Here is a 22,195-nt window from a genome sequence, read left to right as displayed (position 1 = left end):
ACCAAAATAGTAGCACATATAATTTAGTTGTCGGGAACTGCTATACTTCACTATAGGGATGGTACCAAAATAGTAGCACATATAATTTAGATGTCGGGAACTGCTATACTTCACTATAGGGATGGTACCAAAATAGTGGCACGTATAATTTAGTTGTCGGGAACTGCTATACTTCACTATAGGGATGGTACCAAAATAGTGGCACGTATAATTTAGTTGTCGGGAACTGCTATACTTCACTATAGGGATGGTACCAAAATAGTAGCACATATAATGTAGTTGTCGGGAACTGTTATACTTCCCTACAGAAATGGTACCAAAATAGTAGCACATATAATTTAGTTGTCTGGAACTGCTATACTTCACTATAGGGATGGTACCAAAATAGTAGCACATATAATTTAGTTGTCGGGAACTGCTATACTTCACTATAGGGATGGTACCAAAATAGTAGCACATATAATTTAGTTGTCGGGAACTGCTATACTTCACTATAGGGATGGTACCAAAATAGTAGCACATATAATTTAGTTGTCGGGAACTGCTATACTTCCCTATAGGGATGGTACCAAAATAGTGGCACATATAATTTAGTTGTCGGGAACTGCTCTACTTCACTATAGGAATGGTACCAAAATAGTAGCACATATAATATAGTTGGCGGGAACTGCTATAGGGATGGTACCAAAATAGTAGCACATATAATTTAGTTGTCGGGAACTGCTATACTTCACTATAGGGATGGTACCAAAATAGTAGCACATATAATTTAGTTGTCGGGAACTGCTATACTTCACTATAGGGATGGTACCAAAATAGTGGCACGTATAATTTAGTTGTCGGGAACTGCTATACTTCACTAAAGGGATGGTACCAAAATAGTAGCACATATAATTTAGTTGTCGGGAACTGCTATACTTCACTATAGGGATGGTACCAAAATAGTAGCACATATAATTTAGTTGTCGGGAACTGCTATACTTCCCTATAGGGATGGTACCAAAATAGTGGCACATATAATTTAGTTGTCGGGAACTGCTCTACTTCACTATAGGAATGGTACCAAAATAGTAGCACATATAATATAGTTGGCGGGAACTGCTATAGGGATGGTACCAAAATAGTAGCACATATAATTTAGTTGTCGGGAACTGCTATACTTCACTATAGGGATGGTACCAAAATAGTAGCACATATAATTTAGATGTCGGGAACTGCTATACTTCACTATAGGGATGGTACCAAAATAGTGGCACGTATAATTTAGTTGTCGGGAACTGCTATACTTCACTATAGGGATGGTACCAAAATAGTGGCACGTATAATTTAGTTGTCGGGAACTGCTATACTTCACTATAGGGATGGTACCAAAATAGTAGCACATATAATGTAGTTGTCGGGAACTGTTATACTTCCCTACAGAAATGGTACCAAAATAGTAGCACATATAATTTAGTTGTCTGGAACTGCTATACTTCACTATAGGGATGGTACCAAAATAGTAGCACATATAATTTAGTTGTCGGGAACTGCTATACTTCACTATAGGGATGGTACCAAAATAGTAGCACATATAATTTAGTTGTCGGGAACTGCTATACTTCACTATAGGGATGGTACCAAAATAGTAGCACATATAATTTAGTTGTCGGGAACTGCTATACTTCCCTATAGGGATGGTACCAAAATAGTGGCACATATAATTTAGTTGTCGGGAACTGATCTACTTCACTATAGGAATGGTACCAAAATAGTAGCACATATAATATAGTTGGCGGGAACTGCTATAGGGATGGTACCAAAATAGTAGCACATATAATTTAGTTGTCGGGAACTGCTATACTTCACTATAGGGATGGTACCAAAATAGTGGCACGTATAATTTAGTTGTCGGGAACTGCTATACTTCACTAAAGGGATGGTACCAAAATAGTAGCACATATAATTTAGTTGTCGGGAACTGCTATACTTCACTATAGGGATGGTACCAAAATAGTAGCACATATAATTTAGTTGTCGGGAACTGCTATACTTCAATATAGGAATGGTACCAAAATAGTAGCACATATAATATAGTTGGCGGGAACTGCTATAGGGATGGTACCAAAATAGTAGCACATATAATTTAGTTGTCGGGAACTGCTATACTTCACTATAGGGATGGTACCAAAATAGTAGCACATATAATTTAGTTGTCGGGAACTGCTATACTTCACTATAGGGATGGTACCAAAATAGTAGCACATATAATTTAGTTGTCGGGAACTGCTATACTTCCCTATAGGGATGGTACCAAAATAGTGGCACATATAATTTAGTTGTCGGGAACTGCTCTACTGCACTATAGGAATGGTACCAAAATAGTAGCACATATAATATAGTTGGCGGGAACTGCTATAGGGATGGTACCAAAATAGTAGCACATATAATTTAGTTGTCGGGAACTGCTATACTTCACTATAGGGATGGTACCAAAATAGTGGCACGTATAATTTAGTTGTCGGGAACTGCTATACTTCACTAAAGGGATGGTACCAAAATAGTAGCACATATAATTTAGTTGTCGGGAACTGCTATACTTCACTATAGGGATGGTACCAAAATAGTGGCACGTATAATTTAGTTGTCGGGAACTGCTATACTTTACTATAGGGATGGTACCAAAATAGTAGCACATATAATTTAGTTGTCGGGAACTGTTATACTTCCCTACAGAAATGGTACCAAAATAGTAGCACATATAATTTAGTTGGCGGGAACTGCTATACTTCACTATAGGGATGGTACCAAAATAGTAGCACATATAATGTAGTTGTCGGGAACTGTTATACTTCCCTACAGAAATGGTACCAAAATAGTAGCACATATAATTTAGTTGGCGGGAACTGCTATACTTCACTATAGGGATGGTACCAAAATAGTAGCACATATAATTTAGTTGTCGGGAACTGCTATACTTCCCTATAGGGATGGTACCAAAATAGTGGCACATATAATTTAGTTGTCGGGAACTGCTATACTTCACTATAGGGATGGTACCAAAATAGTAGCACATATAATTTAGTTGTCGGGAACTGCTATACTTCACTATAGGGATGGTACCAAAATAGTAGCACATATAATTTAGTTGTCGGGAACTGCTATACTTCCCTATAGGGATGGTACCAAAATAGTGGCACATATAATTTAGTTGTCGGGAACTGCTCTACTTCACTATAGGAATGGTACCAAAATAGTAGCACATATAATATAGTTGGCGGGAACTGCTATAGGGATGGTACCAAAATAGTAGCACATATAATTTAGTTGTCGGGAACTGCTATACTTCACTATAGGGATGGTACCAAAATAGTAGCACATATAATTTAGTTGTCGGGAACTGCTATACTTCACTATAGGGATGGTACCAAAATAGTGGCACGTATAATTTAGTTGTCGGGAACTGCTATACTTCACTAAAGGGATGGTACCAAAATAGTAGCACATATAATTTAGTTGTCGGGAACTGCTATACTTCACTATAGGGATGGTACCAAAATAGTAGCACATATAATTTAGTTGTCGGGAACTGCTATACTTCCCTATAGGGATGGTACCAAAATAGTGGCACATATAATTTAGTTGTCGGGAACTGCTCTACTTCACTATAGGAATGGTACCAAAATAGTAGCACATATAATATAGTTGGCGGGAACTGCTATAGGGATGGTACCAAAATAGTAGCACATATAATTTAGTTGTCGGGAACTGCTATACTTCACTATAGGGATGGTACCAAAATAGTAGCACATATAATTTAGATGTCGGGAACTGCTATACTTCACTATAGGGATGGTACCAAAATAGTGGCACGTATAATTTAGTTGTCGGGAACTGCTATACTTCACTATAGGGATGGTACCAAAATAGTGGCACGTATAATTTAGTTGTCGGGAACTGCTATACTTCACTATAGGGATGGTACCAAAATAGTAGCACATATAATGTAGTTGTCGGGAACTGTTATACTTCCCTACAGAAATGGTACCAAAATAGTAGCACATATAATTTAGTTGTCTGGAACTGCTATACTTCACTATAGGGATGGTACCAAAATAGTAGCACATATAATTTAGTTGTCGGGAACTGCTATACTTCACTATAGGGATGGTACCAAAATAGTAGCACATATAATTTAGTTGTCGGGAACTGCTATACTTCACTATAGGGATGGTACCAAAATAGTAGCACATATAATTTAGTTGTCGGGAACTGCTATACTTCCCTATAGGGATGGTACCAAAATAGTGGCACATATAATTTAGTTGTCGGGAACTGCTCTACTTCACTATAGGAATGGTACCAAAATAGTAGCACATATAATATAGTTGGCGGGAACTGCTATAGGGATGGTACCAAAATAGTAGCACATATAATTTAGTTGTCGGGAACTGCTATACTTCACTATAGGGATGGTACCAAAATAGTGGCACGTATAATTTAGTTGTCGGGAACTGCTATACTTCACTAAAGGGATGGTACCAAAATAGTAGCACATATAATTTAGTTGTCGGGAACTGCTATACTTCACTATAGGGATGGTACCAAAATAGTAGCACATATAATTTAGTTGTCGGGAACTGCTATACTTCAATATAGGAATGGTACCAAAATAGTAGCACATATAATATAGTTGGCGGGAACTGCTATAGGGATGGTACCAAAATAGTAGCACATATAATTTAGTTGTCGGGAACTGCTATACTTCACTATAGGGATGGTACCAAAATAGTAGCACATATAATTTAGTTGTCGGGAACTGCTATACTTCACTATAGGGATGGTACCAAAATAGTAGCACATATAATTTAGTTGTCGGGAACTGCTATACTTCCCTATAGGGATGGTACCAAAATAGTGGCACATATAATTTAGTTGTCGGGAACTGCTCTACTGCACTATAGGAATGGTACCAAAATAGTAGCACATATAATATAGTTGGCGGGAACTGCTATAGGGATGGTACCAAAATAGTAGCACATATAATTTAGTTGTCGGGAACTGCTATACTTCACTATAGGGATGGTACCAAAATAGTGGCACGTATAATTTAGTTGTCGGGAACTGCTATACTTCACTAAAGGGATGGTACCAAAATAGTAGCACATATAATTTAGTTGTCGGGAACTGCTATACTTCACTATAGGGATGGTACCAAAATAGTGGCACGTATAATTTAGTTGTCGGGAACTGCTATACTTTACTATAGGGATGGTACCAAAATAGTAGCACATATAATTTAGTTGTCGGGAACTGTTATACTTCCCTACAGAAATGGTACCAAAATAGTAGCACATATAATTTAGTTGGCGGGAACTGCTATACTTCACTATAGGGATGGTACCAAAATAGTAGCACATATAATGTAGTTGTCGGGAACTGTTATACTTCCCTACAGAAATGGTACCAAAATAGTAGCACATATAATTTAGTTGGCGGGAACTGCTATACTTCACTATAGGGATGGTACCAAAATAGTAGCACATATAATTTAGTTGTCGGGAACTGCTATACTTCCCTATAGGGATGGTACCAAAATAGTGGCACATATAATTTAGTTGTCGGGAACTGCTCTACTTCACTATAGGAATGGTACCAAAATAGTAGCACATATAATATAGTTGGCGGGAACTGCTATAGGGATGGTACCAAAATAGTAGCACATATAATTTAGTTGTCGGGAACTGCTATACTTCCCTATAGGGATGGTACCAAAATAGTGGCACATATAATTTAGTTGTCGGGAACTGCTACACTTCACTATAGGGATGGTACCAAAATAGTGGCATGTATTATTCTGTTGTTGGGATCTGTTATTATTCGATATAGGAATGTTACAAAAATAGTGGCATGTATTATTCTGTTGTCGTGAACTGTTATTATTCGATATAGGAATGGTACAAAAATAGTGGCATGTATTATTCTGTTGTCGGGATCTGTTATTATTCGATATAGGAATGGTACCAAAATAGTGGCATGTATTATTCTGTTGTCGGGATCTGTTATTATTCGATATAGGATTGGTACAAAAATAGTGGCATGTAATATTCTGTTGTCGGGATCTGTTATTATTCGATATAGGAATGGTACAAAAATAGTGGCATGTATTATTCTGTTGTCGGGATCTGTTATTATTCGATATAGGAATGGTACAAAAATAGTGGCATGTAATATTCTGTTGTCGGGATCTGTTATTATTCGATATAGGAATGGTACAAAAATAGTGGCATGTATTATTCTGTTGTCGTGAACTGTTATTATTCGATATAGGAATGGTACAAAAATAGTGGCATGTATTATTCTGTTGTCGGGATCTCTTATTATTCGATATAGGAATGGTACAAAAATAGTGGCATGTAATATTCTGTTGTCGGGATCTGTTATTATTCGATATAGGATTGGTAAAAAAAATAGTGGCATGTAATATTCTGTTGTCGGGATCTGTTATTATTCGATATAGGAATGGTACAAAAATAGTGGCATGTATTATTCTGTTGTCGTGAACTGTTATTATTCGATATAGGAATGGTACAAAAATAGTGGCATGTATTATTCTGTTGTCGGGATCTGTTATTATTCGATATAGGAATGGTACAAAAATAGTGGCATGTAATATTCTGTTGTCGGGATCTGTTATTATTCGATATAGGATTGGTACAAAAATAGTGGCATGTAATATTCTGTTGTCGGGATCTGTTATTATTCGATATAGGAATGGTACAAAAATAGTGGCATGTATTATTCTGTTGTCGTGAACTGTTATTATTCGATATAGGAATGGTACAAAAATAGTGGCATGTATTATTCTGTCGTCGGGATCTGTTATTATTCGATATAGGAATGGTACAAAAATAGTGGCATGTAATATTCTGTTGTCGGGATCTGTTATTATTCGATATAGGATTGGTACAAAAATAGTGGCATGTAATATTCTGTTGTCGGGATCTGTTATTATTCGATATAGGAATGGTACAAAAATAGTGGCATGTATTATTCTGTTGTCGGGATCTGTTATTATTCGATATAGGAATGGTACAAAAATAGTGGCATGTATTATTCTGTTGTCGGTATCTGTTATTATTCGATATGTGATTGGTACAAAAATAGTGGCATGTATTATTCTGTTGTCGGGATCTGCTATTATTTAATATACGATTGGTACGAAAATAGTGGCATGTATTATTCTCTTTCAATATACGAAAGGTTCCAACATAGGAGTGTGCATTCTTTTGTTGTCACATGACCCCTAACAATTTTTAATTCCCTTTGTTAATGTACTGATCTTTGCATTATCAGATTCCCGGGGAATTATTCGAAATTTTGCATAGTGAAGCCATACCTACCTTGCCAAAACCAATGTATTGTATGCATGTTCAATGGGTACAAAGTATACCCTGGTGGTGGCTGAACTGCGGGAGTTCAAGCCCATTAGTGACCCTCAAGTAAATCCCAAAATGGGGAAAGGGGCGCAGCTAAATAATTATCTATTCAAAATTACAGGCACATATATGAACATATAAACTGAAAAACGAGATTTGAATTTGAAACACGGCATTGCGTGTTGTGTTGGCCACACTGTTTCTAATCCCTGCCAGGTGGGCTTCAGCTCTATTTCCCACTCTTTATCTCCTCCACTAGCTGGCTAGTTTGTGGGATTTGTCCACCCATGTTTTGTAATATATGCTAATACAGTTGTGTTGTCGCAATGGATGGGAACTGTTTTATTCTATACTTCATCTAGAAAGCAATCTAATGCCCCCCAACATATTAGGTATGTTTATGTGGAGCTGTGCTTTGCAAGGGAGCCACTCCCCATTCTATTTTCAAGGCGTCCATGACCAGTGTTATAGCCGCAGTTGATGGAGCAATCTGTTATCTCCGTCTTATGTTGGTTAAGTCCATCCACTTGATGGCAGTCAAGCTTTGTGGGGTCCATGATATTTCTCATGTGGCGATCCACACAACTGGAGTGTGTGGACCTGGACGAGCATACCTTTGAGAGCTGATTGAGGCACAAGGCCTCACATAGATGAAGCCATTTCCAAAAAGCTCAATAATTGTCAGAGCTGTGCGTGCATGCAAAAAGTGTGGCTGCCGGGTCTCTCAACCTGAAACACTCCCAAGAATACATTCCCGGAAATACTAAATGTGGGATATGATTGTTTGAAGGATGTGTGCTAAAATTACTGCTCTTGTATCAACCAGATATTGATAAAATGGATTCACATTGTTGGCCTGCTGTGCAGCCACAAAACTGGCACTGCCATTAATTTTGGGAAAAAAAAACTGTGAGGCTACAATGGGCAAACATTGAACTAATATCTTGAATCAAATGTTTGAGTGATATCAGGAAATCCCCTGATGTACATAGCAGTGTACCTCTGCTGGGGTCACCATCACATAAAATGCTCTGAGAGAATATACTGATTCAGTTGGCTTGGGTCTATATTGTTCTTTATTGTTCACCAAAAATATGGGGGAATAACAGGCACTGCACTGCTGCCATTTGCCAATAATTCTCTCACTTCCTGGAAAATCATGCCTACCATTACTCGTGGCAGAGCCATTGACACTGGTGATGGAGTCAACTGAAGCTTTTTGGCCAACTTGATCTTGTAGCTGTGCTTGACTTCTGAAAGGTCCTACAGGATCATTGTGGTAGTTTGCTACGGTAACCGAACAATTTAAGGTCACAGGAAATAAGGGTTGGGAAACAAAATGAATCCTTTAATTCATACCACTGAAAACACCTGACCCCAACCACATCCACCTCAACGATCATTTCCTTGGTTGATATGTTTGTTCCTGTATTCCCCTCGACCAGACTGTCATTATTGGGCATTCTGACCCTATGAATGAGATTATTGTTCGTGTGTATCTGTCTTCAGTTTATCATATTTAGAACACATATTATATTGGTGCATCTATGCCTAGCATCATTGGTTCTGGCAATATGTTTGACTGCTGCCTCTGTTGAGGCCCTCAAAATGGCCAACTACCTAGGCAGAACTGGGCTAAACTAATTCCTTATATTTGGTCCCATTGAATCAAAATAGTTTTGCAGGCCCCTGTTCAGTGAATATCCTTTTACCATAAATACAACATTCTGGGTGATGTTAGCCATGTAAAAAAAGGGACACGTTACGATCAGCAAATTCTTGTATTGTCCATTGAGTGCCAGCTTAAAGCCAGAGACTGCAGCAAGCACTTGGTAAATCAGAAAAATGCAACTTATGTGGAAATTAAAATTTATTTAACATGGTGCCCAAGGTTAGACATTCTTCCTTGCAAAAGAATGGTTCATCTGGGCCCACCAACAGTACTGGATCATATGATACAGGGTCCCCTTTACAATCTGGTTTGTCACCAGAAATACAGTACTGATGTTCCCACTTGTAATCAAATGGTGCTTTGGCGTGGTGTGGAATTTGCAACCCTACCTAATATCCCTGCCCTCTGCTCGACGAATGAATCAACAGCAGGTGGCAGTGGTATAACAGTGGATCTACACTGAGGTTATTGTACCATCTCAGTCACCTCATATACTTATCTATCCCAAGAATTTTTCTATTTGGGCTACATTTTTTGAGTAGACTTGACTCATCAGAAAATATAGAACTAAACTAAAGGGCACTGGACCCCACACATGATCAATTTTATTGTCATATTGGATGATCCCATGTTTAAACCAAATTTGAAAGAATCCCATACACACGACCAAGATCTGGTTTCAGGACAATGTATATATCGGTATATACATATTGATATATACCGGTATATCACAAGATGTTTGATGCATGTGTACAGTTAGAATGTTAGCAGTCCTGGCATGTTAACGATGCAGCTGGAGATGTACGCTTGTACACACACACACACAAGATCAATCCCAATCAGTTCCCATTTTTGAACAAAACAATGTGACATAACAACCCACTATGTATGATGCTCATATCAAGTTTGTTGTGGTCTGCCTTTACACTGCTGGGAAATTAGTGTGACCATGCCAACCACAATTAGTGTACACCATGAACCTAGGTCAAACTGTAAGCCCCTAATTTGTGCTACACATGAACAGTTGTTTTTAAATTATTAGACATAAATCATAGAGATCAAAGCTTTATGCTTCAATCAAGTTTAAATTTTTAAAGCAAACATTTTGTAGAATATAAACACAACACAATGTGGTATTGCAAGAAGCAGAAATAATATATTTTTGTCTCATAGGTGTACAAACTATATTATTTGCTCAATTAAAGAATCTAACACTGCAATTTCAAATATTATAGAATTTTCCATAGTACTGAGCAATTTAATATATAGCATGCTTGAAAATAAACAATGCACCATCTTACTTATCATCTCACTCATTTGGAAAATATTGAGAGTTCAAATATTATAATTGTTGACAATATGCATAATGCTGACATGATCACATGCTTTACTACAAAGTGACCAACACTGACAAGGGTCCAGAAGAGAAACGTTATTTCTAAATTAAGTATAAATTTATAATCACACTTTAATTCTTGTTGTTATACTGTATGGTACCTTTGTAATACAGTTTTATAATATTTTTGTTATTATCATCATGTTATAACAAAATACACCATACAGTCATGAAATAATCAGAAAACTGAAAAAGTGGTATACAAATACAATTACTAAAAAGTCATAAATCATTGTTACAGGTGCTGAAGCCATTGATACCATATTCTTTCATTTCTCTGTATAGTATTTCCAAGTTTCCTACAATAATAAAAAAAAAAAATTGTTAAAATATCTATCAAAATACAAAGCTTGTATGTTATGCTAATTTATCCCAGTACAGGGCCTAAGGGTTATCGGTAACAAGTCTTCCATTAGTAGTTAGTGTAGTGAGTCAGGTCAGGGAATTAATATTAATACCGGTAGTACCCAGTCCTAATTATAGGTAACAAATGACTCATTGGTCATTAGTGCAGTGAGTTAGGTCAGGTTCTCTGGGATTAATAAAACCCAGTCCTCATTAACAAATGCCAGAACAGAGCCCCAGGGATTAATAATACCCAATATTAGTATAAGTAACAAAAGTCTGATTTGTACATGAAGTTAGTGCAGTGAGTCAGGTTAGGTTCCCTGGGTATAATAATGTCCAGTCCTAGATATAGGTAACAAAGGTCCCATTGCTAGTTAGTGCAGTGAGTTAGGTCAGGTTCCCTGGGTATAATAATGCCTAGTCCTAGATATAGGTAACAAAAGTCCCATTGCTAGTTAATGCAGTGAGTTAGGTCAGGTTCCCTGGGTATAATAATGCCTAGTCCTAGATATAGGTAACAAAAGTCCCATTGCTAGTTAGTGCAGTGAGTTAGGTCAGGTTCCCTGTGTATAATAATGCCTGATCCTAGATATAGGTAACAAAAGTCCCAATGCTAGTTAATGCAGTGAGTTAGATCAGATTCCCTGGGTATAATAATGCCTAGTCCTAGATATAGGTAACAAAAGTCCCATTGCTAGTTAGTACAGTGAGTTAGGTCAGGTCCTCTGGGATTAATAATACCCAGTCCTGGTTATAGATAACAAATGACCCATTGGTAGTTAGTGCACTGAGTCAAGTCAGGTCCTCTGAAACTAATATACCCAGTTCTAGTTATGTGTCCCATTGGTCATCAGTGCAATGATTATGGCTATGGCCTCAGGATTAATACATGTAAAACCCAGTTCTAGTTATAGATAACAAATGTCTCATTGCTTGTTAGTGCAGTGATTCAGGTCAGGGCCTCAGGATTAAAAAAATCCAGTCCAAGTTCAGTGTTCTCCCCAGACCCCAAGTCAAACACTGTATCTAATTTGCATAATTTTCCCATTGAATATTGTGATACAATAACTGTGTTAGTATAAAATTAGTTAACAATCTATCTACAATTAATTAAAGACGAGACAGTCTGATATTTTATATCATTTTACTCCATTGTCTTTTATGTATTTATCAAGTCAAATAAAGTTTGAAATAGAACAGCAAAACAAGCAGCCTATCGGCTGAGATAGCTCCGCTGTTAGCAAGGCACATTTCAATTAAAGAACTGAGGATATCATATAAGAAAATGAACAATATGTATGGTATGTATAGCAATCGGACTTGCTGTTTCAACAAGAATTCAAAAATATCACTTTTTACTAAAAATGACAAAAATATTCATCAAAATTAGATAATTGAAGATATCATCATGAAATGAACAAATCTGAGGGAGGTTTACCTGAGGTACATATATGTATAGTATCAAAGCAATCAGACTTGCGGTTTTTAACAAGAAGTCGAAAATATCACCTTTTATCAAAAATTACAAAAATATTGACTAAAATCAGAAAATTAAAGATATCATCACAAAATGAACAAATCTGAGAAAGGTCCATATGTAGTACTTATATATATATAATAGCAAAGCAATCAGACTTGCTGTTTTCAACAAGAAGTCGAAAATATCACTTTTTACCAAAAACTACAAAAATATTCATCAAAACTAGAGAATTAAAGATATCATCACAAAATGAACAAATCTGAGAGAGGTCCAGGTGTAGTACCTATATATGTAATATCAAAGCAATTGGACTTGCGGTTTTTAACAAGAAGTCAAAAATATCACTTTTTACCAAAAATGACAAAAATATTCACCAAAATTAGAGAGTTAAAGATATCATTACAAAATGAACAAATCTGAAAGAGGTCCACATGTAGTACCTATATATGTAATATCAAAGCAATTGCACTTGTGGTTTTTAACAAGAGTTCGAAAATATCACTTTTTACCAAAAATGACAAAAATATTCACCAAAATTATAGAATCCAAGATATCATCACGAAATGAACAAATCTGAGAAAGGTCTACATGTAGTATCTAAATATGTAATATCAAAGCAATTGAACTATTGGTTTTTAACAAGAAGTCGAAAATATCACTTTTTACCAAAAATTACAAAAATATTCACCAAAATTAGAGAATTGAAGATATCATCACAAAATGAACAAATCTGAGAGAGGTCCACATGTAGTACCTATATATGTAATATCAAAGCAATTGCACTTGCGGTTTTTAACAAGAAGTCGAAAATATCACTTTTTACCAAAAATGACAAAAATATTCACCAAAATTAGAGAATTGAAGATATCAACATGAAATGAACAAACCTAAGAGAGGTCTACCCAAGGTACATATACACCAAGTATCAAAGCATTCAGGCTTGTAGTTTTCAAGAAGAAGTCGAAAAAGTAAAACATTGACACGGACGACGACGACGACGGACAATCACTCATATGATAAGCTCCGCTCGACAAAGTCGACAGCGGAGCTAAAAAAACTGCAAGAGGGAGCACTGCAATTCAGCGGCACCATCAAGTAGGGGAGATGGGGTTTTCCCTATCAGGGTGTGGAGCATTCTCTGGCTTCCTTTGGGCCAAAATTTCTGTCAGACAGGTCAAAGTTGAAGACTGAAGCCACTTGTGATCCCTTGTCATTCAGAATTTTGTGGTTGCCAGAAAATCTGCCCCCTAGGGTAAGGGGCACATGGCCATGGCATGAGGGCGATGCACCCCTGTTTCTTGTTTAAAAAAATTCCTGAAAATGATTCATTGGAGATTATCTTAGAACCATTAACCATTAACATACGACTTTGTTGGTGTTTCAACAGGAAGTGATGCAAAAGGTCAGACCAAAGTTTCCAATTTTATCTTACATTTTGCCCTGATGTATCATATTTTCAAGAGTTTTTTAATACATGATCGGCAAAATACAGTAACATAATACCAGCTCTGTTGTAGACATGGCGACGTCAACTATCCTAGAAAAATCGACTAACTATCAGAAAAAATATTATGGTAAAAGTCGTTCATTTTTCTTTATTATACATTCAAGAACATTACTATAAAGATGGTTTATACATTCAAATAATCATTACTTTCCTAAAATATGGTCAATTTTGGCTATAAAATATATTATTTGGCAAATCAACTTAAAACTCAACTCGCCATTCGGCAAAATTTGGCAAAGCATGAGCCACCAGCGTAGCCGAGACACACAATCGTTGGGCAGATTGACACCTCCAAACAACAGTGTTGCCAGTCAGTTTTTTTTCTTTGGCGATGCCTGCAGTTGAATAATTTTTGCTTCGATTTATGTACAGTTTTATTTTCAATGGGACCTAATTTCACTTGTTTTTTTTTTTGAATTAAAGTACAAACTGCAAATAATAGCAGTGTACCAAATCAGTATATTTTCAGGACATGTGCAGTATTTGTGATTTGTGAGACTTGTTTTGTCACATTGTTGCTGTTACGTGCAATGGGCAAATTATTAATATTCTAGTATTTGATTTGGATTTAGAGGGACCACACCCTTGAAAGAACATCTCACAGGGTCACATCACTGTACCATTACGCTTTAGAGGTGTGGAGAGAACACTGTTGTTATACATGTAGGTAAAAATGTCCAATTTGTTGTTAGTGCAGTGAGTCAGGTTAGGTTCTAGGGGAATAATAATACCTTATTATTAGTTTTATAGTTAGTGCAGTGAGTCGGGTCAGGTCGTCTTCGATTACCAGGTAATAATACCTAGTCCTACCGGTCACTGGTAGTATACCGTAGTGGTTGTCGCATCAGACTCATGATTTGTAGACCCAAGTTCAAATCCTACTAAGGCTGAACACGGAAAGCCCAATTCCACTGGCCAAGATTTATTCACTAACGAATGCGACTTTGGGGGAACTTTGATTAAGGTCGGATAGTGCATTAAATTGCCATTTGATAGGAAAATGGCCGCACAGCCCTGTCATGTAGTCCCAAACTTGAATATGACTTCTGTGGCAAAAATGCACTATGTGTCAGCACTTGCAATTTGCACATAAAAAAAGTCAGGAGAGTCAACAGTGAAATTTAATGTCCGGAACTGTTGCCTGGCACAAAAAAATTATTAAAAATAATAATAATACCTAGTCCTAATTATGAGTAACAAATGTCTTATTGGTTGTTAGTGCAGTGAGTCAGGTTAGGTTCTAAGGGAATAATTATACCTTATTATTTGTTTCATAGTTAAGACAGTGATTCATAATATCCAGTTTTAGTTATACATGTACATGTATAGGGAAGAAATGTGTTATATACATGTATAGGGAAGAACTGTGTTAACTCCATATTTGATTTTGCAAAAAGTTGTGAGATAGAAAATTGAACTGTAGATGGCATTTGGGGGGCTCACATCTTTTCCATAGAGCCCTCCGTTAAAATAAGCTTTTTACCTCTCCTGTTTTCAAGCAACGTGCAAGTTATTTTTAAAAATGTTATGGTTATATTGTTCAGTTCAATTTTCAATTCCACAATTCTTTGCAAAATCCAATATTGAGTTAACACATTTCTTCTCTATAGGAAGCCATTATCCCATTGATCATTAGTGCAGTGAGTCAGGACAACGTTGTTAGATACAAATAGATTGAATGGTAAACTTTTGATTTTCAAAGGATTTTTTTAGTAATATTATTTATTCACTTATGGAACATGTATAAATGATTGTTTAAACATTCATCTATCACAGCAAGTATTTGGAAATGAAATTAAGAAAGCATTTCTGTGAATTCATGGCGTCCCAAAATTCAGTAGGAATTCCAAGTGGTTACTCACATTGTGGAGCTACATTTATATCCACAATGCAGCAATAATAAAGATGGTTTTTGTATTGTAAAACTTACTAAACAAATTAAAATGTAATACAAAAATTGAAATAACCATGAATGGTTGTTATTAGTGAGATTAATAACAAATTGTATGTCTTTTCTAAATGACTATAGTATTGCCTAGGCTGTTTTATAGCTGTGGAATCATAGCCCTATGTTGCCGACCGCATTATTTACGTGACTGACTCTGGCCGGCCCATAGGGCTATGGGGCCTTGTGCGACTGAATACCGGTTAAAATCCACATGCCGAATTTGGTCGTCACGAAAATAACATTTTAAGACCTTCGAAAGTACTCACTATGTTTATTTACTTCCAAACAATGACCAGAACTTATTTGCGCTGTGAAATGATGACGGTGGTCATAAAAAATTGACTTTATTTACCGTACACCGAGTCGCAGAAAAATAACAAGACGAAAGACGCCATTTTGTATTCCAGAGTTTATAGCAAATTACGCGAGACCTATAATTTTGTACCACGTGACCGAAATCAGTAGATAAATTGCGTTTATGCAACTAGTTTCTATTATTAAACAAAAATCATACAATTATAAATACTGTATGTGATTGCTTTCTTGGAACAATTAGAATAACGGGAAGAGTGAGTTTTATTCTTCCACCACTGTATCACATGACCGCCAAACGAGATTACATTTATTCTGTGCTAGGGAGTGTGGGATGTCAATGGCTGCCGTTTTCTCGTAATTTGCTTGGTTTCCGCGGTAATTGTAAAATATCACAAATTATTGCTTATTTATAAACACAAATTGCAAACAAAAGTTTGTATGTTATTCATCCAGCAATCAATTCACAATAAAGGTACGTCACACCATAGTAATCGAAAGCAAAAGCGATTTAATTTATGTTATTAAACTGTGATAGATCCCGTAGCTCTATGTTCGACGTACAACTACAAAATTAAAAAAAAGACGTCCAAATGAAATTGTTAGGGGCGAAATTCGATTGTAGGTCGCACCAAAGAGCTACGGAACCGCAGCTAGCTGTTTTATTGACTATTGACACACCTTTGTCATTTACGCAAGAGTATAATATATTATACAAATTGTTCTATCTCGTCATGTTATAGAGAAAAAATATGATAAAATAAGAAAGTGACTGACATGTTTTATACAAGAATATCATTCAGGTTATGGGTATAAATTACTAACTTTTGTTTGCAATTTGTGTTTATAAATAAGCAATAATTTGTGATATTTTACAAATACCGCGGAAACCAAGCAAATTACTTAAATCTTGCATATTAAAACATTTTAATTTCAAGAAAATAAATAGCTGCTAAAATATAAAAATTTCCAGAATGGATGCTACAACTTGACAACACCAGCGAATTCTGTCATCATATACGGAATATTTTACAGAAATGCATCTCAAATGGAAGAAACACAAAACGGAAAAATAGCATATCGCTCGGTGGCTCTGTTGTTGTCCGTCTGCTCAACGTCCGCATATAGATTATTTAAATTCAAGCTGGACATGTACATGAAGTTTAAACTATCACTTTCTGGATCAGATGAACTATATACATGTCTATAAATTACTGTTTTGAGAAATCGATGCACATTCGAAATTGGAATTGAACACAACATTATGATGATGATAGAATCAAATGGACGACTCGCGACGCCGCAGCAGTCTGAGCAGGCACACTAAACAAGTCATAGTGCGATAGCTAGCTAGTAAATATCAATATTAGTATTGAATCGTCATATACTTACCTAGCAGCTTCGCCGAACAGTTTCGATGCACTAACACCATTTCAATCGGCGACGGATATGCTATGCAATTGATTTTTAAAAGTACGACAGTTGAATTGAGCTCCGCGATATGGCTGTTAGGACAGCCGATTGTAATACCCCCTAAGTTAGCGTCACTGTGTCTGCGTCAAAAAGATGACAATTCGGTCTGAAAAGATGCGCAAGTAAAGAAAACTTAAATTAAACATAACAAATTACTCCAAATTATACACAAACTGTCCAGAATTATTCAGAATTATGAGATTTATTGACTTGTGAAGAAAAATAATAACAAAGAGCAAGAGGACGTTGGTTTTAATTTTCGCGGGTACCAAAATAGTGGCAAATACCAAAATAGTGGCTTAACAGACGTGTACACAATGTGTGGACGATTCTATTCAAGAAAAATGAGTAATTGCTTTTTTGTGCTTATAGCACGATCCGCGCTATAAACAACCCTGACCTAGTTCTCACAGCAATAATAATTATCCCTCAAAAAGTGTTTATGATATGTTTCTGGGGGGGGCTCTTGTCTAAGATTAAACAAATTATCAAAGTCGTGTTTCAAATATAATTTTATGACCTGACGTTTGAATTGCATATGATAGGCGACATGTGATCATTAATTGCTGTTCTAGGCAGCCGTATTTAAAATTCTAGGTATTTCGTACATTGTTCCTCTTCACAAGTAGCATACCGAGTAGTAACGTCTGTGTGTGGTTGACCACTGATTTAATTTTGTTGAAATGCTGCGTGTAAATTTCATTGGCTCTCAATTATCCAGCAAGTAGTGTGCTAAATTATTGTTGCTAGCAACCACGCTGCGTATTTGTGCTTGGAATTACTTGTATATTATCGTTATTTCAATATACAGCGATATTATGTTCAATGCCGTTCGCGGACTTTGAACCTGATAAATATAAGCGACAATTTTTGTTTCAAACTAAATTGGAACATAAAAATTGTCTGCTTGTAAAGTAATCAACAATTCAGTCTGTTTACGCAGTTCGGAAAAACTGTTTTCCAAAAAAAAGCTGTGCGAAAAAATGAAACAAAATGACATGTTTTGAATAAATAAAATATAAATAGTATTTATCGAAAACTACTTATCTCGTAACTACATACATCGTGAGTTTTGCAAACAGTAGTTGTGTTCGATGATGAACGATTTTGTGAGCAGCAGTATTACCTAAAACCATAATGTAAACAGTTATTAGGAAATCTTACCTTTCGATTTAACGATAGTCAACAACCTTCAACAAACATTCACTGAAACATTAATGACGTCACAAATCATGAGGTAACAAGCAATGGGGCAGATTTACGGTTTAAAAAAAGGTGTACTTTATTCAATAATCAACGTGATCTTGTAGTTAACACAAAAGTAGTATTTGTTCACAGTGTCGCGTCGAGTTATAAGTGTGATAACCGGATCTCGCCAGAAAGCCACGAGACTTGTGTCAACCTTAGCGTTCCATACATCATCGCATCTACTGCCCATATACCGTAGTCACATGAAACAGGGAACAGTGCACTCGATAAAGGGAGAGAATGAAACTCTACTTGAGGGGGCAAAAACAAGTCTCGCGAATGTCTCACTCTCAACGAGATTTCGGCGTGATTTATATTACATACACTCTTAGACGTAAAGTGCAGAAATGTTCAATTTTCACAGCGCTTTTACTGCCATAATGTATTCCAGTACATGTTATTTACAAGATGTAGACCCACTTAGTGTTTTCCGAGTCTTTCAAATGTGACCAAAATTTACGTACATTTCAAATTGTTATTAAAAAATAGGTGATTAGTGTGTCGCTTAGCGTCAGTTGTATCGATCGTCCGCATTCTATATTTGGAATATTTCGGGTTTCTGACTTGCACGTGATCAACATCAACATCTTTACAGGATATGACTCTTAACTTTCCCAATCCGTCGATGAAAAACTCCGAATGGCCAATACGACGATATTCCGGATCAAAACCAACGTTTCTCACTCTGGAAGTTTTTCCCATAAAGAAGTCGATAACAACGTCGGCGACGTCACATTGGGGATACCTGTCGTGTGGTCGGTAACTTCCGTAAAATGTTCGGAGGCAGTCGCCTGATTGTCCGCCATATTTGAAAGTGTAACATTTGTTATAGGCTCGCCCTCTCACCATACCTCCGACAATATCAATTCGTGAGATCGGATCTTCCAGTTTCTCCAACATAATTTCCAGTTTCGTCTTTTCTGTAAAGACAAAGTCGTCATCCACCCAGAGAAAGTATTTTGTTGCGACTTGGCTCAGTGCGACTCCTCTGCCTGCGAAGAATCCCTCCGCGAACGGCATCAGGGTTTGCTTCACATTCCTACCCACAATTCTTTGCGGAAACTCGCTGTCGTCTGCCACTATGATGGGTAAACGTGGGTAGAATGTTTTGATGCTCTTCACGAGGCGATTGACCGCGTCGTAACGTTCGAACGTCTTAGTGATAACGGTGACTTTGTCAGATATGGAAGGACTCGGGCCTAGGTCGTAAAGGTCGGGCATTGTCTGGCGTTTGACATGAACGTGAACTTCAATGGTGAACTCCATGAATGTCACCAACACAGTATCCCGGATGCTAATATCATAAAATGTACTTTTGTAAATAACCTGGTGCAAAAGCGTATTTATTTTTTTCAGATTCACACTCGATATGGTCAATTCCGTTGTACCATTTCCAGTCACGTCGACTCCACCAAAACGTGTCAACAACCTGTCGATTTTTGTCGTTCGGGAAATAAAAAGCACCGCTACATAATTTACAGTTTTGAGCCGGACTGAGAAAATATCTGTACCGTATTGATGTAATAGCTGTGTAACCGTTGGGTCCAATGACACACCAGCAAGTCTTACTGCTTGTAGAGGTTCAACTTCTATACCACTGCCAATATAGGAAAGAGGCGACAGAGATTTACATATCGCCAACGGCTCCCTGTTCTCCCTTTCTTCTTGCAACCATAGTAACGCCTCTTTTTGTCTTCTCTCGTCTATATCATCGTCCAATGGGTGTTTAAGAATCCTGTGACATTCGCAAATTCTGTCATCAAGTCTAAGTTTGTTTCTTAGTTTACTTTCAGTATCCGAAGCTCCGACATTTTGTCTTTCACTCCAACGTTGTATAACAGAGGCCGTGATATTGTCCTCGTTATTGTTCATCAACGCGGCGGTCTCGTTTGCAATACCGAGCTCTGAATCGATTGGTTCGTTGTTTTCCGGAAACACGTCGTCGATATCGTCTACGGCTTCGTTTACCGCAATGTCGTCTATGGTCAGATCAAAAGACGATGGCGGGAAACCTCTGATTGCGGCTATGTCATCCACGCGTCTGATGTCGTATTCACTTCTGGGTTGCAGCGTACACATATCCCTGCTGACATTCAATAAAATCAATGTTGACATCGCAGCCCCAAGAGCAAAACAAATAATCCCGCTGAAAGCCTGCGAAATCCTCATAGTGCTTACACACCGACACAAGAATTCGCAGTCATAAATAGTATCTACTCAGATGCAAACGTCAGAAGAAAAAAAATACGCAAATTTTGTAAATGTGCGTTTTATAATTACACATCAGTGTTGACTTGGTTTGTAGCATTCATCATCATTCGGGTAAAATGCCGTCTGCTCGTGGCGGCAACATCTGGTGTACGGGGAGCGATTAACTTAGTCACGTGATTGGGGGTAATCTTTATGATGTCGCAGCTTTGTGTGACGTTTTTTTTTTAATTTACCGACATCACACGAGACCGTAGATCGCTATGCCCGGGGATTTCATGAAACTCGCCATTTATATTCACTTGTGATGGTTTAACTTATTTTAATTGCGTAATTATACAATTATTCTGCGCTAATATTTGGTGTATATACTTACTTCGCAGCAATGAAGTCAATTAGCATGAACGGAACTTGTTTTTGAACTCGTTGTCTAGTCCAGTTATTTGCGTATATTTATGTATTATTTTACAAATATGAATACTTTACATGATGTTTGTTTGACAATTAAGGTTAGGACAAATATTATCTCTGCTTCATCCCAAAATTATCAAAATTATGAACAAATAAAATAAAACATACTTTTCTTGAACGTTGATATTCATGGTGAAACATACATTGTAGTACCCCTATCTCATTCATATTTATACCACATACGACAAAAGTTGTACCAAATTTGTGTTAAAGCGCGTGTTGTATCAAATTTGTATTAAAGTGCGCCCTCAATCTCAGCAACTAGTAGTTTACCGCAAACATATAAATTGAAATAGAAAGCCAAAAACAAACAATTACTGAACAGGGTGATAGCATTGAATATCTCCTCTGACGGAAAGATGTCACAGTTTTTAGAGACTAACTTCACGACCACGGTTAGCACGCCGCTGTAGTTGTGTATATCCTTGGTCGCGGGACATTCAAGTTAATTTTGATTGCAAATGACATGCTCAATAGTATTTTTACTATACTGTGTCGTGATTTGATTTTAGTTTGTCCAGTTAAAGTGAAAAAAGCTGCATTCTAGATGTCGGATTTACCCGCGTTGATCACGAGTTAGTTTGACACTGGTGTAAACCGCCACTTGTCGATTTCATCCAAAGGATAATGCTTGTGAAAGCAATGAATGCCGTACACATATCACAATACACTATCCTCGTGGCGGACATCCGGGCACTTTCACCGCCTGGCAAC

The 22,195-nt window shown here is 36.9% G+C and overlaps 1 protein-coding gene and 1 long non-coding RNA gene across 2 annotated transcripts; both read right to left on the bottom strand.

The window, feature by feature from the left end:
- Positions 1-10,221: 10,221 nt before the first annotated feature.
- Positions 10,222-17,626, bottom strand: LOC146745872 (uncharacterized). Its single transcript, XR_014929539.1, has 2 exons — positions 17,474-17,626; positions 10,222-10,785 (listed from the first exon to the last, which is right to left on the bottom strand). It is a non-coding gene; the product is annotated as an uncharacterized LOC146745872 (long non-coding RNA).
- Positions 17,627-18,811: 1,185 nt separating this feature from the next.
- Positions 18,812-21,106, bottom strand: LOC100369117 (beta-1,4 N-acetylgalactosaminyltransferase 1-like). The gene has a single exon (XM_085499608.1). It carries the CDS (start codon positions 20,969-20,971, stop codon positions 19,259-19,261), a length of 1,713 nt encoding a protein of 570 aa, XP_085355734.1. The 5' UTR covers positions 20,972-21,106; the 3' UTR covers positions 18,812-19,258.
- Between the last annotated feature and the right edge of the window lie 1,089 nt (positions 21,107-22,195).

This window comes from Saccoglossus kowalevskii, chromosome 5, assembly GCF_978046115.1.
Source record: "Saccoglossus kowalevskii chromosome 5, keSacKowa6.1, whole genome shotgun sequence".
NCBI lineage: Eukaryota > Metazoa > Hemichordata > Enteropneusta > Harrimaniidae > Saccoglossus > Saccoglossus kowalevskii.
The sequence above is the reverse complement of the archived record's forward strand: the minus strand, read 5'-3'. Positions and strand labels throughout refer to the sequence as shown.